The sequence below is a fragment of the Phascolarctos cinereus genome, unplaced genomic scaffold (genome assembly GCF_003287225.1).
Source record: "Phascolarctos cinereus isolate Bilbo 61053 unplaced genomic scaffold, phaCin_HiC Scaffold_1;HRSCAF=81, whole genome shotgun sequence".
Classification (NCBI taxonomy): Eukaryota; Metazoa; Chordata; class Mammalia; order Diprotodontia; family Phascolarctidae; genus Phascolarctos; species Phascolarctos cinereus.
This window is the reverse complement of record NW_027555514.1, coordinates 288,839,622-288,863,011: the sequence shown is the minus strand read 5'-3', so window position 1 is coordinate 288,863,011 and position 23,390 is coordinate 288,839,622. Positions and strand designations below refer to the sequence as shown.

The 23,390-nt window shown below is 49.7% G+C and overlaps 1 protein-coding gene across 1 annotated transcript; it reads right to left on the bottom strand.

The window, feature by feature from the left end:
* Nucleotides 1-7: 7 nt before the first annotated feature.
* LOC110205931 (transcriptional regulator QRICH1-like) lies at nucleotides 8-23,390 on the bottom strand. Its single transcript, XM_078148006.1, is given in 10 exon segments — nucleotides 8-1,029; nucleotides 1,114-1,198; nucleotides 2,124-2,275; nucleotides 4,849-4,957; nucleotides 5,044-5,158; nucleotides 9,456-9,610; nucleotides 9,934-10,105; nucleotides 13,715-14,007; nucleotides 14,010-14,669; nucleotides 23,055-23,390. Coding segments are annotated over 9 exon segments (1,923 nt in total). The 5' UTR covers nucleotides 14,659-14,669; nucleotides 23,055-23,390; the 3' UTR covers nucleotides 8-836.

Here is a 23,390-nt window from a genome sequence, read left to right as displayed (position 1 = left end):
TAAATGCTTGTTGACGGATCAAAAGAAAAACTTTATTTCCAAATCAAAGGGTTCCATTGTAGTAGCAGAGCCTGGCATTGCCAGACTCCTAAAGAGTGATTTCTCTCCCAAAAAGGCATTTATAAAAATAGGTCAATCTCCCTGCAAGATTGGACCTAGAGAAGCTGACCAATGGGAGAAGGCTGCCCTAGCCCCAGGGCAGCCCCAGGCCCAGCCTCCTGCAGCCCTTCTGAGGTAAGGTTGTACAGCATTCTCAGCTTTTAGTAAACTGAAGCCTGGCCACACGCCACAGGGAGACCGGCATCCAGGGTCAGGGCCTGAGTGAAACGCACGTAGGCAACAATCTTGCCCACGGCTGGCCTGCCCCAGCCCCAACCTCCTCACCCTTCAGCACCACTGCTGCTGCTGCCCACCACTCCCATCCGCCAGACCTGTGACAGGGAGCCAGTGTGGAAGGCCAGGAGGCCCACCCTGTCCTGGATGCGAGGACAGCATGGGCTTCCCAGAGCCCAGCCGGCCTCCAGGGCTAGGACTAAGCAGAGCTTCCTTTGTGAACTCCTCCCTCATCACAAATTAGACTCAGACTAAACACATACACTGCCCACCATTCATTCTCAAGCACTTGTGTGCCCATGCCACAAGAAACCAGAAAAAAATCCCAAAACACAGTTCTCCGGCTAAGCAAATAAAATCCTACTGTGGAACCACCATGAAGAGAGTGGGTCTCGGGGCCTGCCCAGCCTGTGTGGAGTGGCCACTCCACACACCTGCCAAGCATCTCCAAGTGACCTTTCCAGACCGAGCCATGGAGGGCACGGGTGCGTGCTGGGTGCCCCTCACCGAGAGGCAGGCACGTGGGGCGCCGCGTGTGCCTCCTGAACCTCCCGGACCATGAGGATTCGGGTGAGCATCTGTTCCATCAGCTCAGTGCCCACGGGCTGGCCTGAGTACCAGATGGGGCTGTTGGGGGCCACAACCAGTTCAGGGACCAGGTAGAAGGCATCGCTGGGCCCTTTGGCGCTCTGTGGGCTAGAAGGCAAAGGAGAGTCAGCACAGGGAGCTCGAGGCCCACATCCTGCCCATCAGGCCCATCGCCAGCCTCCGGGAGCTTACCATTTGAAGCGGTAGAAGTCGTAGAGCTTGATGGGGCACTGCAAGGGGTTCTCAGGGTTCTCCAGCTGCTCTCCATACATCTCCTCTGTCAGTAAAAGGGGAGAGGAGAAACCCAAGGGTCAAAGTCACCCAAAAGGAAGCCCACCGCCGTACAGGGACCCCTTCAGAGGACATCTGTGATGACAGAGACCTGGCCGTACACACTGGGGAGTCATAAGGAGGCCACGTGGCGGAATCGGAAGTCCTGGGTTCGAATTCTGCTCTGATCCAGACTAACCTTTGCATGTTATAAATGGGAGACTGAGATCAGTCCCATCCCCGTTTGTAACATGCACAGCTTAGTCTAGATCAGGGCTGCTCAGAATTAGCTTTCAGGCAAAAGTCTGATGACTCCTGTTCGAAACAACCCAAGTCTCCCAGCTCCAAATCTGTATAAGCCTATGAAGGCACACGTGTGTACATATGCTCCAGGTGGGCAATAATCACGTGATAAGCTTCTGTTCACAGGTGAGTAGAAGGAAGGCCAAATGTGTTCTCCAGAGAACACTGGCCAGTGAGGAGGCCTGTGCCCTGACCTGAGAGGTGGCCTGCACAGAGCAAGCTGACCAGCAGAGCAGCAGCAGCAGCATCCAGGCTGCCTGCCACCTGCCAGGGCCCCATGGCCTTCGATTGTGAAGGCCCAGCCAGGCCTGTGCTGAACACAAGAGCATCCCAAGAGAAGGTCCCAATTGGGCACCTCGAGGCTAGGGGCCCCCAGAATCCCTAAGGGAGGGACGGACACACACACAGAGTAAACTCCCATGGATAGCCTCGAGTGCCTAAACTTCAATCATCTGAAAAGCTGTCAGTGGTTTCCCCAATGACCCCCCGATCCATCCATCCAAGGGCCCCCCACCCCTGCGCTGGTTTCGTCCCGTGGCCCCAGGGAGCAGGAAAAGAGTGGCCGCACATGGGGCGCACCCTCAGGAAGAAGCGCCTTCCAAATTCAGCCACGTTAGCAGGGTCCCAACCTTTCAGGCCACCCAGGATCTGTCCATAGAGCCGAAGGAATCTCACGGTCGGGCTCTTGTCTTTGCCCACGCCGGCGTTCTTCCGGGTTTGCTTGAGCACTTTGGAGAAGGCCAGCTGCGAGTGCTGCTCCACTGTCTTTAAGATGAAGTATCTGCAGGGGCAGAGAGGCAGAGGTCACCAACACCCAAGGCAGACGTGCGCGCACACACAGAAGGCACTTCCTGAGTGCATGTGATCGAGGACAGAGCTACGCGCTGAAGGAGACGTTCAACATGGTGTTACACTTTCTTCACAAGGAAGAAACCAGGCAGGAAAGTGGCAGCATCTCCGAGAGGTCTGGGAAAGGGGCCTGGGGTGCTCAGCTCTGGGCCCCCTCATCAGGCTCACCAAGTCCAGGGCCAGATTCCCCCCTTCTTTGGGGTGGACAGTCATCATTAAGCCTGTAATCATCTCCTCACTTCCACGTTCATGGCTGAAGAACAAGATGTCCTGAAGGCACTTGGGCGTGTGTGGCTTTGACACTGACCTTAGGCTCATCTTACTTCTCTGGCACTCATATTTACTGCCACTACACGCCCACGGGACACGGAAGGGACTCCCCAACCTTGGCTCACTTTGTTGGAATCGTGACCCTCCAAGCAGGAGTCTGGGCCTTCCCCAGGCCTCTGCTCTTAGAACACGCCTCAGGGAGGGCCCGTGGGAGTCCAAAGGTTCGAAGTTCATCACCAGGACCAAGTCACTAGGTCCAAAAGGATTTTTATTGTAGCAAAGGACTGAAAAGAAGTGGAGATAGATAGATAGATAGATAGATAGATAGATAGATAGATAGATAGATAGATAGATAGATAGATAGATAGATAGATAGATAGATATGTATATAATGTGAACAAATTCTGAAATGTGAATGTTTATAAGGATATCATTGCATAGTACAAAATGACCCAAGGGACAATTTCAGAGAAACCTGGGAAGACTTGTGGGAACGGATGTGAAGCAAAGCAAACAGAACCAGGAGAAAAGCGTATACAAGGACGATGCTATGGCAAAGACAGACCACTCTGGTCTAAGACTTCAGAACTCTGACCCTGAAAATGACCAAGCACGTCTCCAGAGGTCCTTCGACCAAACACGTGCGCACACAAGCCCCATTTCCCCAAAAATGACTGACCCGAAGTGCAGACCCGGGCATCAGCTGGGCCTCTTTGCCTTGGTGGGGGTTATTTGTTATGAGGGTGGAGAGAGGAGCTGAACAGAAAAAAGGGAGGGCCACCAGAACATCTTAAAAGGGAGGGAAGGAAGTTCACAAGGAAACACTGATGAGTGAGATGCCTTGAAAGGAGCTCCTGGAAGGTGGCATCTCCTTGAAAAGAAACGTAGTCTCGGCAAAGGGGCACCAGCCGCAGGAGGAGACAAACATGGTGTGGACTTGGCCAGTGCAGGGATGTGCTTCATTTGAACGTGTGCGTCTGTCACAAGGCTTGGCTTTTTTCCCTCCATGGAGAAAGGGTTAGTGGGGGGGGGGACTAAATTTTCACTGAGAAAAATAAAATTCAATTTAAAAAGAAAAATTCAGGTAAGCCACATGGATTAAAAATTTAGGGTTCCTCTGGGTGCTGCTTTGTATATAGAAATGCTCGTGCTTTTGTAGTATTTGTTTAGAATAAAAGTTTAAAAAACAAGAACTATAAAGACTTTTCTCTCCTTTTGTTATTTTATTTCTTCTTTCTCATGGTTCCTCCCATCAGTTCTAATTGTTCTTTACATCCTGACTAATGGGTAAATAGGCTTAATATGAATGTATATGTAGAACCTATATCAGACTGCACGTCGTCTGGGGGGAGAGGAGAGAGGGGGAGAAAATCTAAAACTCAAAATCTTATGGAAGTGAATGCTGAAAACTAAAAATAAATAATTTTTTTCAAAAAAGCTATTAAGCTATAAGCTGCAAGTCAAGGCTATTATGAACTGCTCCACCCGTGGACCTCTGTGACCATCTGCCCATCTTCGACTGGCCACAGCCTCAACACACACACACACACACACACACACACACACACGCATTTCTGTCTCCCTTCTCAACACCTTGCCCAGAACAGCTGCTCACAGAGTGGTGACTAATGCCAACAGTTTCCAGGGGAGGTAAGACTCAGTCTTATGCACCCTTAGCCAGGGGCTGCCAGGCTGCGTCCTTAGGGGCCACAAGGAGAAGGCAGAAACGCAGACAGCGAAGCGAGCCTCGACCTCTTCTTCTGCCCAGGCTGCCAGGGCCCACTGGGGCCACTGCTTCTGCAAGGGCAGGCCCCAGGGACCTGGGCACCCCAACCCCAGGAGGGATGACAGTACTTTTCATACTTTACCAAAGGGAGGCCAGGCCTCCCCCATTAGCATGTTGACTGTCTAAACTCAGAGTGATGAAGAAACTGTTAATAATGCAGATTAAACCTAAATGCGTGACTTCCCCCAGAGGGCCAGCACTAGACAGCACCCTCTTTTGGAATTCTCAGTTTCGAGGAGCAGAAAGGGGTCCCAAGACCCAAACATGGGAGAACCACAGGGAGAGACGATCTCAGGGCCCTTCCGGCTCTAACACCCTACGGCCTGAACGAGGAAACCACAAGCCGTGGCAGGTTCTGCCCCAGAGGACGAAGCCCGAAGGACGGCCTCAGAAAAGGCTCACCCCCCCCACCCCCACGGCCAGAGGAGCCCCCACGGCCGGGCCCTTACTTGGTGTTGAAGTACATCAGGGTAAAGAGGAGGGTGCTTGGTGAATGAGCCCCCAGCTGCCGACAGTCCCACAGCATCTGCTCCACGATGCAGCTGGACGGCGCTCGCCCTGCAAGAGCAACCAGCCAGTGAGAGGGCGGCAGCGGCCCGGCCCGACTCTCAGCCCTCCCCCACCAGCCTGCCGTGGACACCCACCCAAGGGGCTGACTCGAGGATGCCATCCTTTCATCACTTGGTGAAGCCTTTCCAAAAACTTCAGGTAGTAAAGGTCCGTGAAGATGTTGTCAATCCGATTGTTGTCAAACATATGCTACAAAGGAAAGCGAAGAAAGCCCTCCCGGGGTCACCACAGACTCGCTGTACCCTGCCGCCACGACTCCCAGAGAAGGGTCCTTTGGCATGGCAAAGGGGCTCCCTCCCGTCCTCCGGCAAGCTCCAGCCTCCCCCAGCCAGGGACCCTGCGGGGTCGCCCTCCTCCAAACACACTCAGGGTGGCCACCGTCCCTGCTGTCTACGCACATACGGTGCTCTCTAATCCCGGGGGGAGTGTGTGCGTGAGTATGAATGTGACTCTGTGTTGAATGGCCGTGTGTGTACGTGTGAGCCCACAGACCACAGGGTCTGTGGTCACCTGAGGCTTCGGCCACATGGGATCAGTAGATCCTGCTGGAGGTGGGCTGGGGGTGGGGGGACCACTGAGGATGCTGAATATGAGAAGGCACAGGAGAGTGTCCAGGTGAGCCACATTATAACCACCAACTCAGAAACCAGTTTCTTCCTACATGAGGCCCCACACCACCAGAGAAACAGAGAACCCAATAGGAAGCACACAGGGGACTTGCAGTTAGAAGAGCAGGCTTCCAAACCTGGCCTGGTCCCTCAGTCCCTGTGCGACCTGGCAGAATCCCTTCCCCCCGGCCTCAGTTTCTTCATCTGTACAATGAGCAGGTGGCCTCGGTGGCATCTAAGTTCTCCCCAGCTCCCAATCAAGGACACTGGGCAATCCTAGGCTATTATGAACTGCCCCAATTTCTGCAGGAAGAAACTATGCAAATGAGAGTGGGCCAGGCCAGCTACTCCTCATGACCCAAGAGCACCCAATGCTTGGTCTTAGGCTAGAGAAGAGCTTCCAGATCGATGTCCAGCATGTGACAGGAGACCAGCACAGGCTTGCTCAAGCCTGGGCAACTCCATCTGGGGAGATGCTGTTTACACAACATCCTCGGGGCAGACTGTCCGACATGGCAGGGCCGTTCCCCTCTGCTGGCTCCCAGATGGCAGCCCGAGCCCACGCCACATCCACATGTCTTCTACCCAGTCCCGGCAGAGCAAACCATGGGGCAGAGCACCAGCCATGAGCAAGGAACCGTTCACAAAAGAAAGCAGCCATTCTAAAAGTCTTACTTTCACCCGGGACAAAGAAAATCTCTGCGTCAACTACCTGACAAGGGTTCAGTAGAACAGGGAACCGACCCAAAGCCTTCCCAATGGACAAACAGTCAAAGGACGCGAACAGATAGATGACCACCAAGCATCTGAGAGAACGGCTAACATAATGTCAAACGATGATAGAGCACCTACTATGTGCTGGGAGCTGTACTAGGCACTTTTCAATTATGATCCCATTTGGTCCTGGGAGGTAGGTACTGTTGTTAACCCTATTTTACAGAGGAGAAAACCGCAGCAGGCAGAGATGAAGTGACCTTGTCCACAGGTCACCTATCTGTAAGTATCTGAGACCAGACTTGAACTAGGGTTTTCCTGACTCCAGGCCTGGTGCTCTGTCCACTGGGACGCCCCCAAACGGCTCCAAATGACCAATGACAGGAGAAATGTACACACAGCTGAGGTTTCCCTTCACACCCCAAAAATTTACTAGAGGGGATCAGTGAGTGTTAGGGGGTGGAGGAAGAACTGGCGGGCTAGTGCAGGTCGGCAAGGCTGTGAACTAGCCATTCTGGAAAGCAAAATGATTCTGGAAGAGAGGAGCCCCACCTTTAAGCCACGTGACCTGGGGAGGCGGATGAGGGCAGGAAAGGAAACACAGCAGATGCCCGAGTTGTGGAGGATGGCCAAACCAACTGTGGTGGAAGACCAGTGGGCCGTGAGAAATCAAGGACACAGAAATGTGGGAAGCCTTGTACACACCCATGCAAAAAGAAGTCAGCAGAACCAGGAAAACAGTGACTGGCCCACCTCAAGGGGCCGTTGAAAAATCAGAGCAAGACAAGTGAAGCTCCCAAGCCTTTGGTGGAGAAAGGGGGGAGCAGTGGGAGATGTCTAGAAATGGGGGCGTGCTCAAGTTTTGATGAACAGGGATTTTTCTTGTATTCTTTGCCATCCAGGATTGCTCCCTGCAAGGGGAACAGGAGGGCATATTAGAATACATGGGAAATGCAGAAAACAAGTGATATCACTGTTTTTTTAATTTTAAAAATCTGTCACATTTTTAAAAAACACCAAAGAGGATCCATATCTGTTACTCCAAATGGAAGTCATGCTTTACTCTGTACTAATCCTTTAAAACGATGTAAAACACTGAAGGAATGAATGTTCCTGCTTCCACCCATCCCTAGCTGATGGTGGTCTGTCCTGTAGCCCAGTGCCCTCCAGAGCCATCTCTCAGAGCTGTGGAGGCATCACGAGGTGAGGACAGGTCAGAGGAAGGCCATCCAACAGGAAGCCCAAACCCCAGATGTCATCAAGACAGGTCTACCCCACTTTTCAGAGGGCCTAAGACCATGTAGTCAATAAAAACGTTATTTCTTAAAGACGAGAGGATCCCTTGTGGCTCTGAACGCTGGCAGTGTGTTTGGGGAGCATGTGCAAATGCAGATAGAACTTAACAATGCCTGTGGTACATCAGATGCCATCACTCTCCCAGGACCCAGGGCACAGCCATCCCAAGAGGGCAGGACTCTCTGACCCACAGAACAAAGACTTTCTAATTAAGAAATCACAGACTTGGAGTTGGAAGGGTCCTCAAGAAACCAACAAATGTCTCATTTATTTATGAGGCCCCTCTTATGTGCCAGGCACTGGAGATACTAAAGGGAATCAGATCCTCTCTCCCCCACAAAGAAGGATGGGTGTCAATACCTGAGAGTCAAGCCAGCAAGCAATGATGAGCCACCTACTGTGTTGCCCTGGGCTGAGCGCTGGGGACACACAGACAAAGGTAACAGACACCTGTGCCCTCAAGGCGTTCCTAGTCTAACAGGGCCCTAGCATCGCATGGGACAAGGGAAAGGCTTCCAGCAGAAGGAGGGATTTTTGCTAAGACTTGAAGGGAGCCAGAAAGCAGAGATGAGGAGGAGGAAATTTCCACCATGGGGCATCACCAGGGACAGTGCAGAGACAGTGCTCTGTTCAACACCCAACAAGCAACCATCCGGCCTTCACCTGAAGACCTCCAACAACAGGGATCTCAGTATGTGTGAGGACCGCAGGTATGGCAGCCCGGACCACTTCATTCCACTCTAATGGACCCAACTGAGACTTTTCACCTCTTCCACATCTCAGGCTCTGCCTTGGAGACCAACCCTTTCCCAGCCTCCCAGGCCACTTTCCATCCCTGCCACTTCTCTCCACATCCTGACGATGGAGTTCTCAGATGTCTGGCTCCAAAGGCCGTCTCCCTACTTTAGTTACTCTCCCACCCCTCACACTTGGTGCCCGGCCTAGAAATGGAATTCTGGATGGAGTCCGACCAGGGCATAGGCAACCATGGTGGGACAGAGCATGGGCTTAGATTTTGCCCCTTATTTTGTATTTTAGTGGATTATTTTTTTTATCTTAAATTTATCAATAAAAATGTAGAGATTTTTTTTAAAAGATCAAAATCAAAGCAAGTCCTTTAATTAACAGAAATCTCTGTGCCTTCCAAAATAATCTTTGGCACACTAATGTGTTCCAAGGACCAAGAGTGAGTTATCTGGGGCTCTTCCCCGGGACTCCTGGCATACCATGCCATCGCCACTCCTTGAGGGAAGCCCATGAATCTCTAACAATTCCACATCTGCCTGCCAAAGAATAGCCAGACCTCCACTTCCGTCACATGACTCTCCTACCTACCCATGCTCATGTCTTCTTCGATGCTACAAACAGTGCAAGATCTGCACCGGGGGAGTGCCCCGACACCGATCCTGCCCGTAATGTTGAGGGCAAAGAGCAGCAGCAGGGATGAAATGGCGACGCATGGCCGTGGAAGTGCCACCACAGCACTTGTGACCCTTGGCTTAGAGAGGCGATCTCTTCTAGACCCGGCCCAGCCTCCAAACCCTGCCAGTTGTGGGGCAGGGGAAGACAACACATCCTCCCCTCAGCCCTGGGACTTCAGAGTCCACCAAGCCAACACTCCCTTGGCCCCATCTCACCATCACTACTGCACACAGTAACGACACCTCCTCAGCAGTGAAGACTAGGCTGGGACCACAAAAGCCCTCCATATTATGGGGTGGGAGCCACAGTCTGGGCCTGGCATGGCGGCTGGGCTCCGCTGGGAGGACTCTGGATGCCTGAGCTCTCCCAGCCAAGTCCCAGGGAAGTCCCTCCGCTGGCTACCCCGAGAGGGGCCCACCCTCTCCCTCCAGGGCCCGCCTCCTTACCTTCTGAATACAGAGAAATAAGTAATAGAGCATGTCTGCCTCATAGCTGGAGCCGTCCTGCCTCCTGGCCTCCTGGGTCATCAGGCAGAGGCCTTGATTGAGCTCTGCTATGGGCACAGAGAGGACGTCTTCCTGAAAAAGGCTGGGTTTTCTTCCTAGAACATCAAAGGGCACCTTCCGTTAGTCTGAAGCTCTTTCTCACTGACTCCCTGCCTCCTTTAAACCAAGACCAGCTTCACTACTCGGGACTCATGCCACGCGGCAGCTTATGCCTCTCCCTGCCAGCACCAGGTCCCGGGCCCTGCCCCCAGCTCGTGACTCTGGGCAGATGACCAGGAAACCAGAGTGCCCTACACAGTGCCCGGCACACAGCAGATGCCTAATAAATAAAGAGCCTCGGGGGAATCGCCTTCTCTCTCTACAAAGATGAAGACACAAGCAACTGTGGGCAGAAGCCAAGCCAAACGAGCATCCCTACTTCCCAGTCCCTGAGGTTCGTTTTCCGCCTTCTTCAGGATCTTTTCATTCTTCCTCTGGGCCCAGCTCTTCCAGAACAGAGCGCCTTCCTGGGGCTGCAGAGTCGACGGCAGGTCTTGATCGGTCTCAGGCAGGGAGCTCGCCTCAGGGAGACAAGCGAGCTCCACTGGGGGCTGTGTGGAAACAAACACACAGAAAGGGGTCTGCATGGGGGTGAGAGCCCCCAGCTGAGGCCACCTCAGCCGCCTTCTCTGGAGCCCACTTTTTAGGATGAGTGGCTGGGCTTCAGTCTTCAGGGGGAAAGTCAACTCTCAGATAAGGGAGATGACGTTCACATTTAAAGATCGGGAAGCAGCGAAACCTACTGGAGCCCCATCCCCCCACCAAAAATGGGACCATGAATCCCAGGTCATCTGGAGTGCTGATCCATTCATCACTGGCCACAAGCTGCTCTTTTCTGGTACTGTCTCACACCCCACACTGATCCACCCGAGTGCCCACAGCAACAGGCGTGCAGACTCTACCCTGGACCTGGAGGGGGCCCCAGAGTGCCAGGGTACCTGCTGTTGGGGACAGAGTGAAGAAGGGGTCAGTCTCCAGCTTGTTTTCTCTGTTGCATTGTATCTGTCTGTTTTCTAGTCACCAAGACCAGAACATTCACAAGGATGGTCTTTAGACCAGGCCCAGTCACAATACTGTCCTCAACTTTATCCCTTCCCTCACTTAAACAAATGAGGCACTACCACTAATACCAGCTCGCATGTTCACAAAGCACCTTCCTCAAAACAATCCCATGAAGCAGAGTGTGCTGCAAGGATGCTTCTTCCCATTTTACAGATGATGAAACTGAGACTCAGAGAGATGGCATGACCAGCCAGGGGTATGAGGTAAGGCGTTCTCAGGCCCCTGAGCCCAGTGTCCCTTCCACCACACAACCCAGCCTTTAATACCAAGGGAAGATGTGCGGCCTCATGGGCTGCCTCCTTCCACCTGCTCAGTGTAGACAAGGCAGCCCCAGAGAGCCGAGGCCTCCACTGCGCCTGGCACTCTCCTTTCCATAAATCTACCTTGAACATATCTAGAGGATGCTTACATAGATACATGCTGCCTCCCCCAACACAACGGAAGTTCCTTCAGGACAATCTTAGGAATGAATGAATAAATGAACAGAGGTGTTAAGGGATTACTATTTGCCAGGCACCAAGTTAAGTGCTTGGGGTACAGATCTAAAAGCGAACTGGTCCTGCCCTCAAAGCACTTGTACACTTATGAACCAGCCCCCAGCAGAGCCCTCCCACCTGGCCACTTGATAAACGCTGGCTGTTTGATGGGTTAAGGCACCTCTACAGGTCTGTTTTTCATTGGGAAGCAGGGGGTGGGGGAGGGTGGGAGGTGGGGGGAGGGAGCCACTATTGAAAACTCAGTCACCCTTAGGAGGGGAGAAAAGCCTTTTCTTTGCTTATCTGCTGTTTCATTCATCTTAAACACTGAGGGTTTTAGGGATATTTTACTGTTTCATGTATTTATTGGCTCTGATGATGATTAAGTTCATGATGGAAAGACAGAAAGGCAAGAACAGCAAGAAGAAAAACGAAAACCAGCAAAGAGAGGCCAGGCACACACCTCTACCTCCAAATGGACCACGAACGATAACAAAAACCCGTGTGGTCCTGGGAGAAAAGAGACACAGGCAGAGAGAAAGAGGGAGACAGAGGCAGAGAGAGAGAGGATGAGGGACAGGCAGAGAGACACAGGTGCAGAGAAAGAGAAGCAGAGAGGGAGGGAGACAGAGAGAGGGAAAGACAGGCAGAGTGAGAGAGACAGAAAGAGATCTGTGTTCACTGAACTGAACCCATCAGAACAGAGGACCCCAGCCCAACTTATAGACATACTCACATATGTACATCCACACAAGATTAGGGTTTGAGAAACTCACGCTTGAAAAACACTGGGAAGTAGACTGTCTCTGCAGTTGAAAATTACCGGGAAAACTGGCTGGCCAAAACCAAAACCTAGTCTAGGGCCTTGGCTGCCCACCAGAAGAAATTACCTGGGTCAGTGATTTTTTTCTTTCCAATTGAAAAACTGGAAGGAGAGACTAACACCTCCTTATTCCTAAAAACTGTCTCTCTTAATACAGCTCAAGATTTCACTAGCTCTTTTGACTGTCACACCACATTGCTGATTCATATCGTGCTAGTGGTCCACTAAAACTCCTAGATGTTTTTTTTTAAATTAACTTCTGTTGAACCATAAATTCCCTATTCTTTAATAATGAACTTGAATTTTTTTGAACCCAAGTGTGAGACTTTACATTTACCCTTTAATTCCATCTCATTTGATTCAATCCAATCCAGAGCATTGGATAAAATTTGGATAAATTTTGGATAAATAAAAAATTGGATAAAATCTTTTTGGATTCTGACAAAAAAAAAACCGGAAGGAAAAGAAACAATAGACTTCTATATTAAGGAAAGGAAGTACATTTTCATCAAACAAATAGAAGAAATCACCAAAAACAAAAATTCATGGGCTTAATTATACAAGGACAAAAAAGACTTCACATGGCAAAAAACAATCTCCAAAATTAAAAGAGAAAGACTGAGGAAAAATATTTGAAGTAATTTTACCAAAGGCCCGTCATTTAGAATCTATAAAGGACAAAGGCATATCCCCAATATTATATAATCTCTAATTATGCAGCAATCTAAAGGACATGCATTAGCAGACAATCTACACAGGAGTACTTGTAGAAACAAATAATAAACTGCTAATAACCATATGAAAAGATGCTCACATTCCCTAATAATCTAGGAAAGGCAAACGAGACAAACAACATCCCACCTTACATCTGTCAGAATAGCAAAAGTAGCACTAAGTTATCAGGCCCGGTATCAGGCACTAATACATTGTTGGTAGTGCTGCAGCCTGCTGTAGGTGTGGGTCAGGGAAATAAGTCAATGTGCAGTAGATCACAAAACATCCTATTCTGCCACCACAGCCATCATTCTGAAATATCACAAACAGGACAAAAGGGACCAGAATATCACAGCTGCTCTATTTGTAACGACAGAAAAAAGGGAATACCAGTGGAGCAGAAGGGAAGAATGGGAGAGAAGTGACAGCCTGTCAGGTCATGGAGTACGAAAACACGGGAAGCCTCCACTTAGTCACACAGAGAGGAGAAGGCAGGTGACCCACCCGCCAGGCCTGCTGCCCACCCTCGAAGGCAGAAGCAGGAGACAGTGGCTTAGACACACAGAGAGCCTGGATGCTGCCAAGGGACAGCATCAGAGGCAGCCACATCCATCATAGCGAAAGCGGCAGACCTGCCCATCTCTCCCCCCTTCCTCGCCTTCCTCTCTTCCCTTCCTTCCTTCCCTTTCTTCTCTCCCTCCTCCTCACCCCTCCAAGCCTCAGAAGAAAAGCCTGAAGAGCACGGAAGGATGATGCCCAGCTCTGACTGGACTCACCCGACCTCAAGGACCCAGTGTCCCACGGTCTGCCCTGAGGAAGGGGGGTGCAAACTGTCTACGGGACATAGGAATTCCCCCAAAGGTCACTGCTATGATCCCACCAAAGAAGTCCCAACAAGCCGCCAAACCCCCAGCAGGAAACCGCCTGAAACATCAGGTTGGCCACGCTCCTCAAAAATGGACCCCACACAGCCCCGAGGGAGCGGAAAGCACACTGGTCCTGCAGGCGGGACCCCAGCTCTGACCCCGACACGGGTCTTGCCCAGCCCTGCCCAGAAGCCCCAGGGACGTCAGCGAAACACTTACAAGCAGCTGCTCTGGAGTCCAGTACTGAGCTGAGGAGCAGCTCCCTTCTCCCACTTGGCCCAGGACGGGGATGGGGGCACTGGCATCCACAAAGTCCTCTGGGAAGCTAGAGGACACCAGGGAAGCTGGGTCCTGAAGGCTCTTCCCGGACCCCGATGTGTCCTGCGGGTTCTCGCTGCCTCCCTCGAGGCTCAGCAAAAACCCATCCCCAGGCAATGCCCTCATGGGAAGCCCATCACAAAGAGCCGGAGAAGGAGTGAGGGGAATGGCGCGGGCCTCCGGGCTGACGCCAAGGTGGGGAAAGCGGACCAAGAATCCACACTGAGCAGCTGGCCCATGGCTGAGGCAGGTTCGAGTCCATGGTCATAGAGCTGACTGCTGTCCACTGTCAACAGCTCTGGGAGTAGGGATGCACCAGGGAGTGGCAGTGAGGTTTGCCCAAGAGGGAGCGGGCTTTGAGATAGAGGCAACCTCAATGGAGAAAGGTCGTCCCCGGGCAAGTTGAGCTTCCTTCTCTTCAGAGGTTGAGAAATGTCAAGAGGACCAGGCTCACTGTCCTGCTGCGTCTGCTTCTCTGGGGAAGGCCAGACAGCCACGTGCAGCTGCCCCAGCGTGACCTCCTGGCATGGCTGGAGTCGCCCGGGTGATGAGGAGGGCTGATGGGCCTCCAAGGAAAGCCCCTGGGCTGTTCCCAGATGAGGCAGAGGCAAAGTAACAGATCGAGCCAGCTCCAGGAGAGAGTCTGCAACAGCCGTGGAATCAATGTACTCGAGGTGTCCTTCTGGATAAAACGGAGCTGGGTGATGTCCAGCTTGCTGCCCGGCCTCCAGCCCGGAAGCAGAGAAGGCAGCCAGCCACTCAGAGAGGGGCTGCTGTGACATCATGGGGGCCGTCATCCTGACAGGGTCCTCAGAGAGGATGGAATTCTCCAGAGAGTGCCTCATCCTCCGGGTAACTGAAAACAAGCACAGAGAAGCAGGGGCTTACCATGCCCATCGGAGAGCTCCGTGCTAACATCTGCCCTCCCCCAGCACCCTTATTGAATGGAGCACTAACAGGACTTCATGAGTACAGAGGCCAGTGAGAGTGGCCAGCTTCCACTGCCCACCATAAGAGTGGGCTATCCAGACAGCCGACCCCTGCTCCCAGGGCCGGCTCTTCCTAACTTGGGCAGTCTGGGATTTCTTGTCAGGGATGCCCCAGAGGGGATTCTTGGGCAGGCAGGAGTCACAACAGAGGTCCTTGGAGGTCCCTCACCTCATGACGGACTGTTCCTCAAAGGGTCTGACCCCAACATACCCCGACACCCTCAGCCTGCCTCCATCCCTCACCTTGCCAAGGATTCCAGAAAGTGAAAGGAATCATGTAGACCAGAAAGAACACTGGCCCTGCATCAGCACACCTGCCTTCAAGCTCTGAGAAGAGAGGGCAGTTCGATGGCACAGTGGATAAAGCACTGATTTTGCAATTAGAACAATCTGAGTTCAAATCCTGCCTCAGACACTAGCTGTGTGGCCCTGGGCAAGTCACTTAACTGACTTAACCCCTACCAATATAATAAAAATGACAATTCTACCTAAGTTAATTTACTTACATAGTGTCATGCCAATCAAACTACCAAAGAATTACTTTATAGAACTAGAAAAAACACTAACAAAATTCACATGGAAGAACAAAAGGTCAAGAATATCAAAGGAATCAATAAAAAAAAAGTGAAGGAAGGTGGCCTCATAACACCAGATCTCAAATTGTATTACAAAGCAGCAATCATCAAAACAATCTGCTACCAGCTAAGAAATAGAGCCGTGGATCAGTGGAATAGATTATGTACACAAGTCAGAGTAGTAAACGACCATAGTAATCTAGTTATCTGACAAACTCAAAGATCCAAGCATTTGGGACAAGAAATCACTATTTGAAAGAAAAGTCTCTTACAGTAGAGGGGAAACGGGGGAAGGTGAGAGGGAATGAGTGAATCTTACTCTCATAGGATTTGGCTTAAGGAGGGAATAACATACACATTCAGTTGGGTAAGGAAATCTGTCTTACCCTACGGGAAAATAGGGGGAGAAGGGGACAAGAGAGCAGGGGGATGATAGAGAGGAGGGCAGATTGGGAAAGGGGGTAATCAGAAGTAAATACTTCTGAGGAGGGACAGGGTCAAAAGAAAGAAAGAACAGAATAAATGGGGGGGCAGGATAGGATTAAGGGAAATAGAGTTAGTTTTTCACAACATGTCTACTATGTGTTTTGCATAACTGCACATGTACAACCTATATTGAGTTGCTTGCCTTTTCAATGAGGGTGGGTGGGGAGGGAGGAAGAGAAAAAATTAGAAACCTAAAGTTTTAAAAACATATGTTTAAAAAAAATGTTTTCACATGCTACTGGGAAATAAGAAATACAGGAAATGGGGTACAGAAGTCTATCCTGCCCTAGAGGAAAACAGAAGGGGAAGGAGATAAGAGAAGGGGAGAGAGATAGAAGAGAGGACAGACTAGGGAAGGGATATTCAGAATGCATGCCATCCTGGGATGGGGGGAGGGAGGAGATGGGGTGAAAATTTGGAACTCAAAAATTTGTGGGAGTGAATGTTGAAAACTAAAAATAAATAAATTTATATTTTTCAAAAAATCACTATTTGATAAAAATTGGTGGGGAAATCGAAGAGCAGTTCTGCAGAAACTAGAGATAGGACAACATCTCACACATCAAAATGGGTACACAATTTAGATATAAAGAGTAACATCATAAGAAAATTAGGGGAGCATGGAATAGTTTACCTGTCAGATCTATGGATATGGGAAATGTTTATGGCCAAACAAGAGATAAAAAGCATCACAAGATGTAAAATGGAAAATTTTGATTACACAAAATTTAAAAACTTTTACATAAATAGAACTAATGCAGCCAAAATTAGAAGTAAAACAGAAAACTATGGGAAAAAAGTTTTACAACAAGGCGCTCTGATAAAGGCCTCATTTCTCAAATATATAGGGAACTTAGCCAAATCTATAAAAGTTAAGGCGCCATTCCCCAGGTGAAAAAAGTCAAAGGATATGAACGGGCAGTTTTCAGAAGAAATTAACACCAGCAATAGTCACATAAAAATGCTCTAAATCACTACTCATTAGAGAAATGTAAATTAAAACAACTCTGAGATACCACCTCACACCTATCAGATTGAAAAATTGGAACACTAATGTATTTTTTTTTTGCTTTTTGGTGAGGCAATCAGGGTTAAGTGACTTGCCTAGAGTCACCCAGCTAGTTAAGTGTCAAGTGTCTGAGGCCAGATTTGAACTTGGGTCCTTCTGACTCCAAGGCCAGAGTTCTATCCACTGCGCCAACTAGCTGCCCCACACTAATGCATTATTGATGGAGTTGTGACCTAGTCTAATTATTCTGAAGAACAATTTGGAACTACGCCCAAAGGGCTTTAAAACCGTGCATTTCCTTTCACAGAGCAACACCACTACTAGATCAGTATCCTAAAGAGATCACAGAAAAGGGGAAAAAACTATTTATACAAAAATATTCATAGCATCTTTCTGTGGTGGCAAAGAATTGTAAATCGAAGGGATGCCCATCCATTGGGGAATGGCTGAATAAGTTGTGGCATATGAATGTAATGGAATACTATTGTACTATAAGAAATGAGAAGCAGAGAGTTTTCAGAAAAACTTGAGAAGACATATGAATTCACGCAAAATGAAGTGAGCAGAACCAGAACATTATATATAGTAATGGTAATATTGCAAGAATGATCAACCGTGAAAGACTTAGCTACTCTGATCAAGACAATAACCCAAAACAATTCCACAGGACCCATGACGAAAAATGCTATCCACCTCCAAAGAGAAACTGATGTACTGTAAATTCAGAATGAAACATAATTTTTTACTATTTATTTTTATTGGTTTTGTTTGTGTTTTCTTTTGCAACATGGCTAACTAACATGGAATCAATAAGCAAATAAGTGGGAAAGCAAGTAAATGAATGAATGATAGGAAACACTATCCTATGGCAAACCTTAAAAAAAGAAGATATTAAGGTTAGTCTGGCATGGTCTATTCTTAAAGATGTCAGACTGGCTCTTTGTGATCACTGCTTCCTTTTCTAAATGTTTACTAACCATCCCTTTAATAATAAATTCTAGAATTTTCCAAGGAATTATAGTCAAACTATTTGGCCTGAGGTTTGAACACTTTATCCTCCTCTTTTTGGAAAATCTTGACAACAAATGCTCTTCTCCAAACCTGTGATCCCATTCTCCATAATCTTTCAAAGATCACCAACAGAGACCACATTTTCCAGTTCTTTCCAACCTCTAGAGTACACATAGTTCCTCTGCATGGGCCAAGCGGTTTCAACTCACCAAAAGCCACCGGCAGTTCTTTCACTGTCTCCTTACTGGTCTACTCACTTCTGGACTATCTCTAACCCAAAACTCATTCTCTTTGGCACAGAAAACAAAGATAAAATAAACGTGAGCCCTGCCTTTTCTCTGTTGCCCGATATCGCTCAGTTCCGCCAACCCTGGGTAGTGGTCATCTCGCCTTTTGTCTGTAATCATCGGCTCAAGTTCTTTCTCGATCTTAGCGCTTCCAGGCCCACATCATGCTTTTGTGTTCATCCTATGTTACCCTGGTCTCACCTCCATCTTTTTTAAGGTTGCTTGATAATCTAAGCTTGGTTTCTTTAGAAATTTACCCTCTTTTCCTCCTCAGAAGTCCTTCTCTTTTGCCTCTTTCTCTTTCTCTCGTCATAATTTCACTTGAGCACTTCCAACCCCTCTTGGGCTGACCTTCCTGAGAGGATCTCAGTCCCTGGGACCAATCAATCCTATCCATCCTTTCTCTAAATGCTTTGAAATCTGCTCTCTCAAAATTTAAGTTATGACATCTCTAGCTAGTCCCAGATTTCTTCTTCTGAAACACAAATCCTAGAATGGAGTAATCACTTCCTCCCACAGTTCCATCCCAACAACCAATTCTTCTCTACTGGTGGACGTCAAAGATAGATCAGATGTTGGTTGCTCTGCCTTGAGGAAGGGGATATTACCATTAAGACTGGATATCTGAGGTCTCTTCCAACTTCTCAGGCTGACTGGGTTCCACATCATTGGCAGTTCCCTCACCAGCCCTCTCTCATCTGAAATTCTCCACCCAATGAGGGAGCCCCTTCCTTCTCCTCAATCCCGATCCTGAAAACACACCTACCCCTGATCTTAGGTGATAATGTGCATCAATCAACAAATATTTCTTGAGCATCTAAGCCGAGTCTTGAAATATGAGACCTAGTCAGGACCTGCAAGAAAGCTTGTCCCCAAGTCTGGTAGATGAGACAACACAGAAAAAAATGAAGACATCAACCACAGTTCTAAAGAGGAGCAATAATCATGCCTTCATGGTGCTTTAAGGTCGGCAAAGCAATGACCTCATAGAAAGCCCTGAGGGGTAGGTGATGTCAGGTCATGAGCTCCACAGACCTCACAAAGCACTCTGATGACCCACCATGAGAGGGATCAGGGAAATGACTGCAGGAGGAAGGCCGAGGAAAGAGGCCTGGTTCTGGGGTCAAATGAGAGGACTCGGTCGGGGAGAGCCTCTGAGGACAGAGAAAATGGTCTCTAAGGTCCTTTCTAGCTCTAAGTCTGTGGTGCTGAATTCAGGCTGGACATTATCTCGGGGCTGGGCACCATCTCGCCCAGAATGAATGTCTACTCTACGACATACCTGAGGGTCACCTCCAGTGAGGTGGATCCTACCACCTCTCCTGAGAGCCCATTCAACTTCAGACAGTGCTCATGGATAGGACTCTCCTCCTCTCAAGCTGAAGTCAGCCTCTGCCATTTCTACCTCCAGTTCCAATCCTTTCCCCAAGACCACACCAAGTTCAATCCCTGCTTCACACAACAGCCCTCCCAGTCCCCAAAGTCACTATGTCCAGGGCCCCTTAGATCTTCTCCAAGACAAACATCTCTTCATTCTACTGAGTGAGGCCCTTAGCCAAGTTTGGCAGGTACATTTGTGAAGCACCTACTGTGTGCCAGGCCCTGTGCTAAGCACTCTCTCGTTTATCCTTCCTAAGCTGTGGAGTCCAGAACTGAGCCCCAGACTCCAGGAGTGGTCTCACCAAGTCTCAGGATGGCAGGAACATCACCTGTCTCCCTTATGCTGGGCCCTAAACCTCTTTTGATTCAGCCTAAAATGATCTGAGCTCTTTTGTCTGAGCTTGCATCCACTAAGTCACTGAGCTTGCATTTTTCACATGTGCTATTATCTGGCTCTAGACTCCTGTCCTATACTGGCGAAGCCACTTTCTCGGACCCGAGTGTGAGACTCCGCATTCACCCCTATTCTATTTCCCCACATTCGATCAGTCCATTGTCCCAGTTCATCAAGGTCTTGCCGGATCCCGAAGGTAACCTGAAATGGCAGCTTGGCTCTGCTCTCCTCCCCGCCTGGGGTGGCCTGCAATGCTCTCAACCTCCATGGAAGCCACTGGTGGAATTAGCACTAGAAAGGGTTAAATAGCAGGAAGCCAAAAGCTGATAGAACCCCAGGGCACTCCTTTAGAGACTTGCCTCCAAGCTCTATTTGAGGCTCACTCAACCACTTCTCAACCCACTTCACTGAGCCTACAGCAGCTCTCCAGCTTGTCCACACAAGAGCATTGAACAAAGTCTAATGTCTTCCCCAAATCTGCAGCACCTGTAACTCTGTCGGAGAAGGAAAGGAGGTTTGCCTGGCATGACCTGACTCCATCAAGTTAGGCTCTCGGAGACCACTACTCTTTTCTCAAAGGCTGCCAACATCATTTTAATCACAGGTTCCAGAATTTTGCCAGGTCAGCTCACAGGTCAGGCTATAGCCTGTTGACTCTATTCACTTCCCTTTAAAAAAAAATGCCCACTAGCCTTTCTCCAGCCCCACGGTCCCTCTGCCACTGCCCACAATCTTTCACTGATGACCCATCCTTCCTTCAGGACCTTTAGTGTGTCCAGGCAATGGAAACTGACTCAGGTGGTACACTGGACTGGGCATGCACCATAATGTGATGCCCACAGGCTCCCACAACATGCCCTTCTCTTACACTCCCTGTTACCAAAGGAGGATTACTGCCCTGAAGAAGCGGCATAAAGGACACTACCAGAGAAACCCAGGACCCAAAACCAAGAAGGGCAGGAGGGCTGACAGATACACACCCCCAGTGATCCAGAAAGGGCAGGCAAGGTGGGTATGGGAGAGAATGCCCACACCAAGGGGATGACAGACCCACTGGAATGTGGTCCAGGGTGTGGCTCCTCCTTCTTCCCCTGGCTCAGGTTAGACCTGGAGTCTGAGATGCCAAAAAGAATGTCTGGCAGGCAGCCAGAACTCAGTGGAAAGGTAAAGATGTAGGAGGAGTCCTCAGCCCAGAGTGGAGAGCAGGGGGAGGGGGGGAAATCAGAGCTCATCTAGCTCACAGGTGTATTCCTGCCTGGGCCAGAGGTGAACTCATCTCAGCTGGAGCTGCCGGCCCCCCAGTCAAGTTCCCCAACTATAACCACCACACCCTCTAAAAGGCCCTGAAGCCTTGGGCTGACTGGCTGTTTCATTGCAGCACCTGACACCTATAAGATCCATCAGCGAAAGAACCTGAACTCTGATACTTGCTGCCGGGAAGGTTTCGTGACACAAGGCTCTCCTCGGTGCCCATTCTACGCTGCCCTCATTAAACCTTCCTCGTAGGGTGGTAGCAAGGAGACCGCTTTATAAACCAGTTACAGAAATGTGAGCATTTATTACTACTGCCCCTACTTCTCCTACTTCATCTGCTGTAGTACAACACCCCCCACCCATCCCAGGCCTTTCTTTCCTACCTTTAAGTCCTTCCTCCAGGCAGCAGCAATCACGAGGGATCATATAAAAATGTTCTTCCTGCACACATCCCAACCCAAAGGCATTCCAAGAGCCCTCTTCCCAGCCCAAAGGGCCCAACCACCCTGCCTCAGAACTCGGTCTACGCTCAAAGCTGTAATGTTTATAAAGCAAATTGTCCTAATTCCTGGATGTCCCTAAAACTTCCCTGGACCCAAGGTGTCAATGTGAGTAACAAGGCCAAGAGTCAAATATTTATTCCCGAGTCTGCTATTACTCCCCTCTTCCAAGCTACTCACTTGTTTTAAAAACCTGAAAGAAAAAGCACAGCAAGGGTTCATAGGAGGCCCACTCTGATTCCAGGCATTGTCCAGACAGCAAGTCTGCCATCCAGGACATAACCTCAAAGTGAAACAACGAGGGAACTGGAGCTCCGAGGCCACCTATGAACCCACAGGAGCTAGAGCCGCAGGCTCTGAGGGCTGCACTGGGCCAGGGGCCATCTAGTCCAACCCACACCCTGACCAAGAAGTCCCTCTATGACACACTGGCGCAGCACAAACTTGGGAGTCATGGGGCCTGTGGGATGCTGGACAAATCCCTTTGGGACTGAGACCAGATGAACTCTGTGACGGATTCAATGACCTCTCAGTTCCCTTGCAGCTCTAATAGATGACCTGAGGACCTTCAGCGATGGGGAACTCCCTGCCTGGAATGCAGCCCATTCCACGTGGGGACAGTTCTAATTGTTAGAAAGCTTTACCTTAATCTGCTTCTTTGCATCTCCCAGGCATGGCTTCTGGCTCTAACCTCTGAAACTGCAAAGAACAAAACTAATCCCTCTGATAGATAATGGGTCTGTGCTAGGCTGAAGAGAGCACCATTCTGTCTCTCAGACTCTTCACTACCTGCATGCCAAGTGCCCTTTCAGAAAAGCCCTGATGCCGTCCATATCCCATATAGCTACATTCATCCAGTCAAGGGCCCTTAGCAACTTACCTTTGCCCGACAGCTTCCTATTTCTTGCCTTGTAGATGAAAATTCAAAGATACCATGAAGGTAAGATTGTAAAAGAAACAGAGCCAGTCAGACTTGTGGACAAAAGAAAATATTTAGCTTGTACTTTGGTAGGAGAGTTACCAACGCTTAAAACCTAAGGCTTAAGAACAGGAGGATTTTTCACTTTTGCGTAAGATTGTGTATGCCTCTGAAAGCTTGGCCTCTTGGCCAGGCTTTACAGATCTCAAATTCACTCAATTTGAGAGTTGTGATGGAGCTTAGAGGTCACACGTTTCAACCCCTGCAGTGGGAAGGGAATTCTCAGTATGACATCCAGCCAGTGGTATGACAAGAAAACTGCAGTCCAGAGGGGAGAAGGGACTTGACCAAGGTGCCACTGGTCGAAACAGGGTCAGGAATCAAATATGCACCATTTATTCCCAAGTCTGCTTCTTCCAAGCTACGCCCTTGCTTACTCGGTTTAAAGTCTTCCCAGTCGGGACACCCTGCCCTCCGCACTGGGGTTGTGGCTGTGGGTCCCGACCAGAGGGTGACACGGACCCCGGGGTCTTCAGCCCTTGGCGACGTCTAAGGAAGGGCGGGGGCTGCCCAAGTCCAAGAGGGGCTTCCTTGGACGCTGAAAGAAACAGGCATCCCCCGACTGTGGAGACAAGGAGCTTCCCGACTTCCAGGCAGCTGTGCCTGCGCGACACCATTCAGCACTCACAGATCGGGGTCCTGGGGCACTTTTTAAAGGCATTTCCAACCCAGGGGCTCTTCCTTCACTATTGATTTGCTTTGCTTTCTGCACA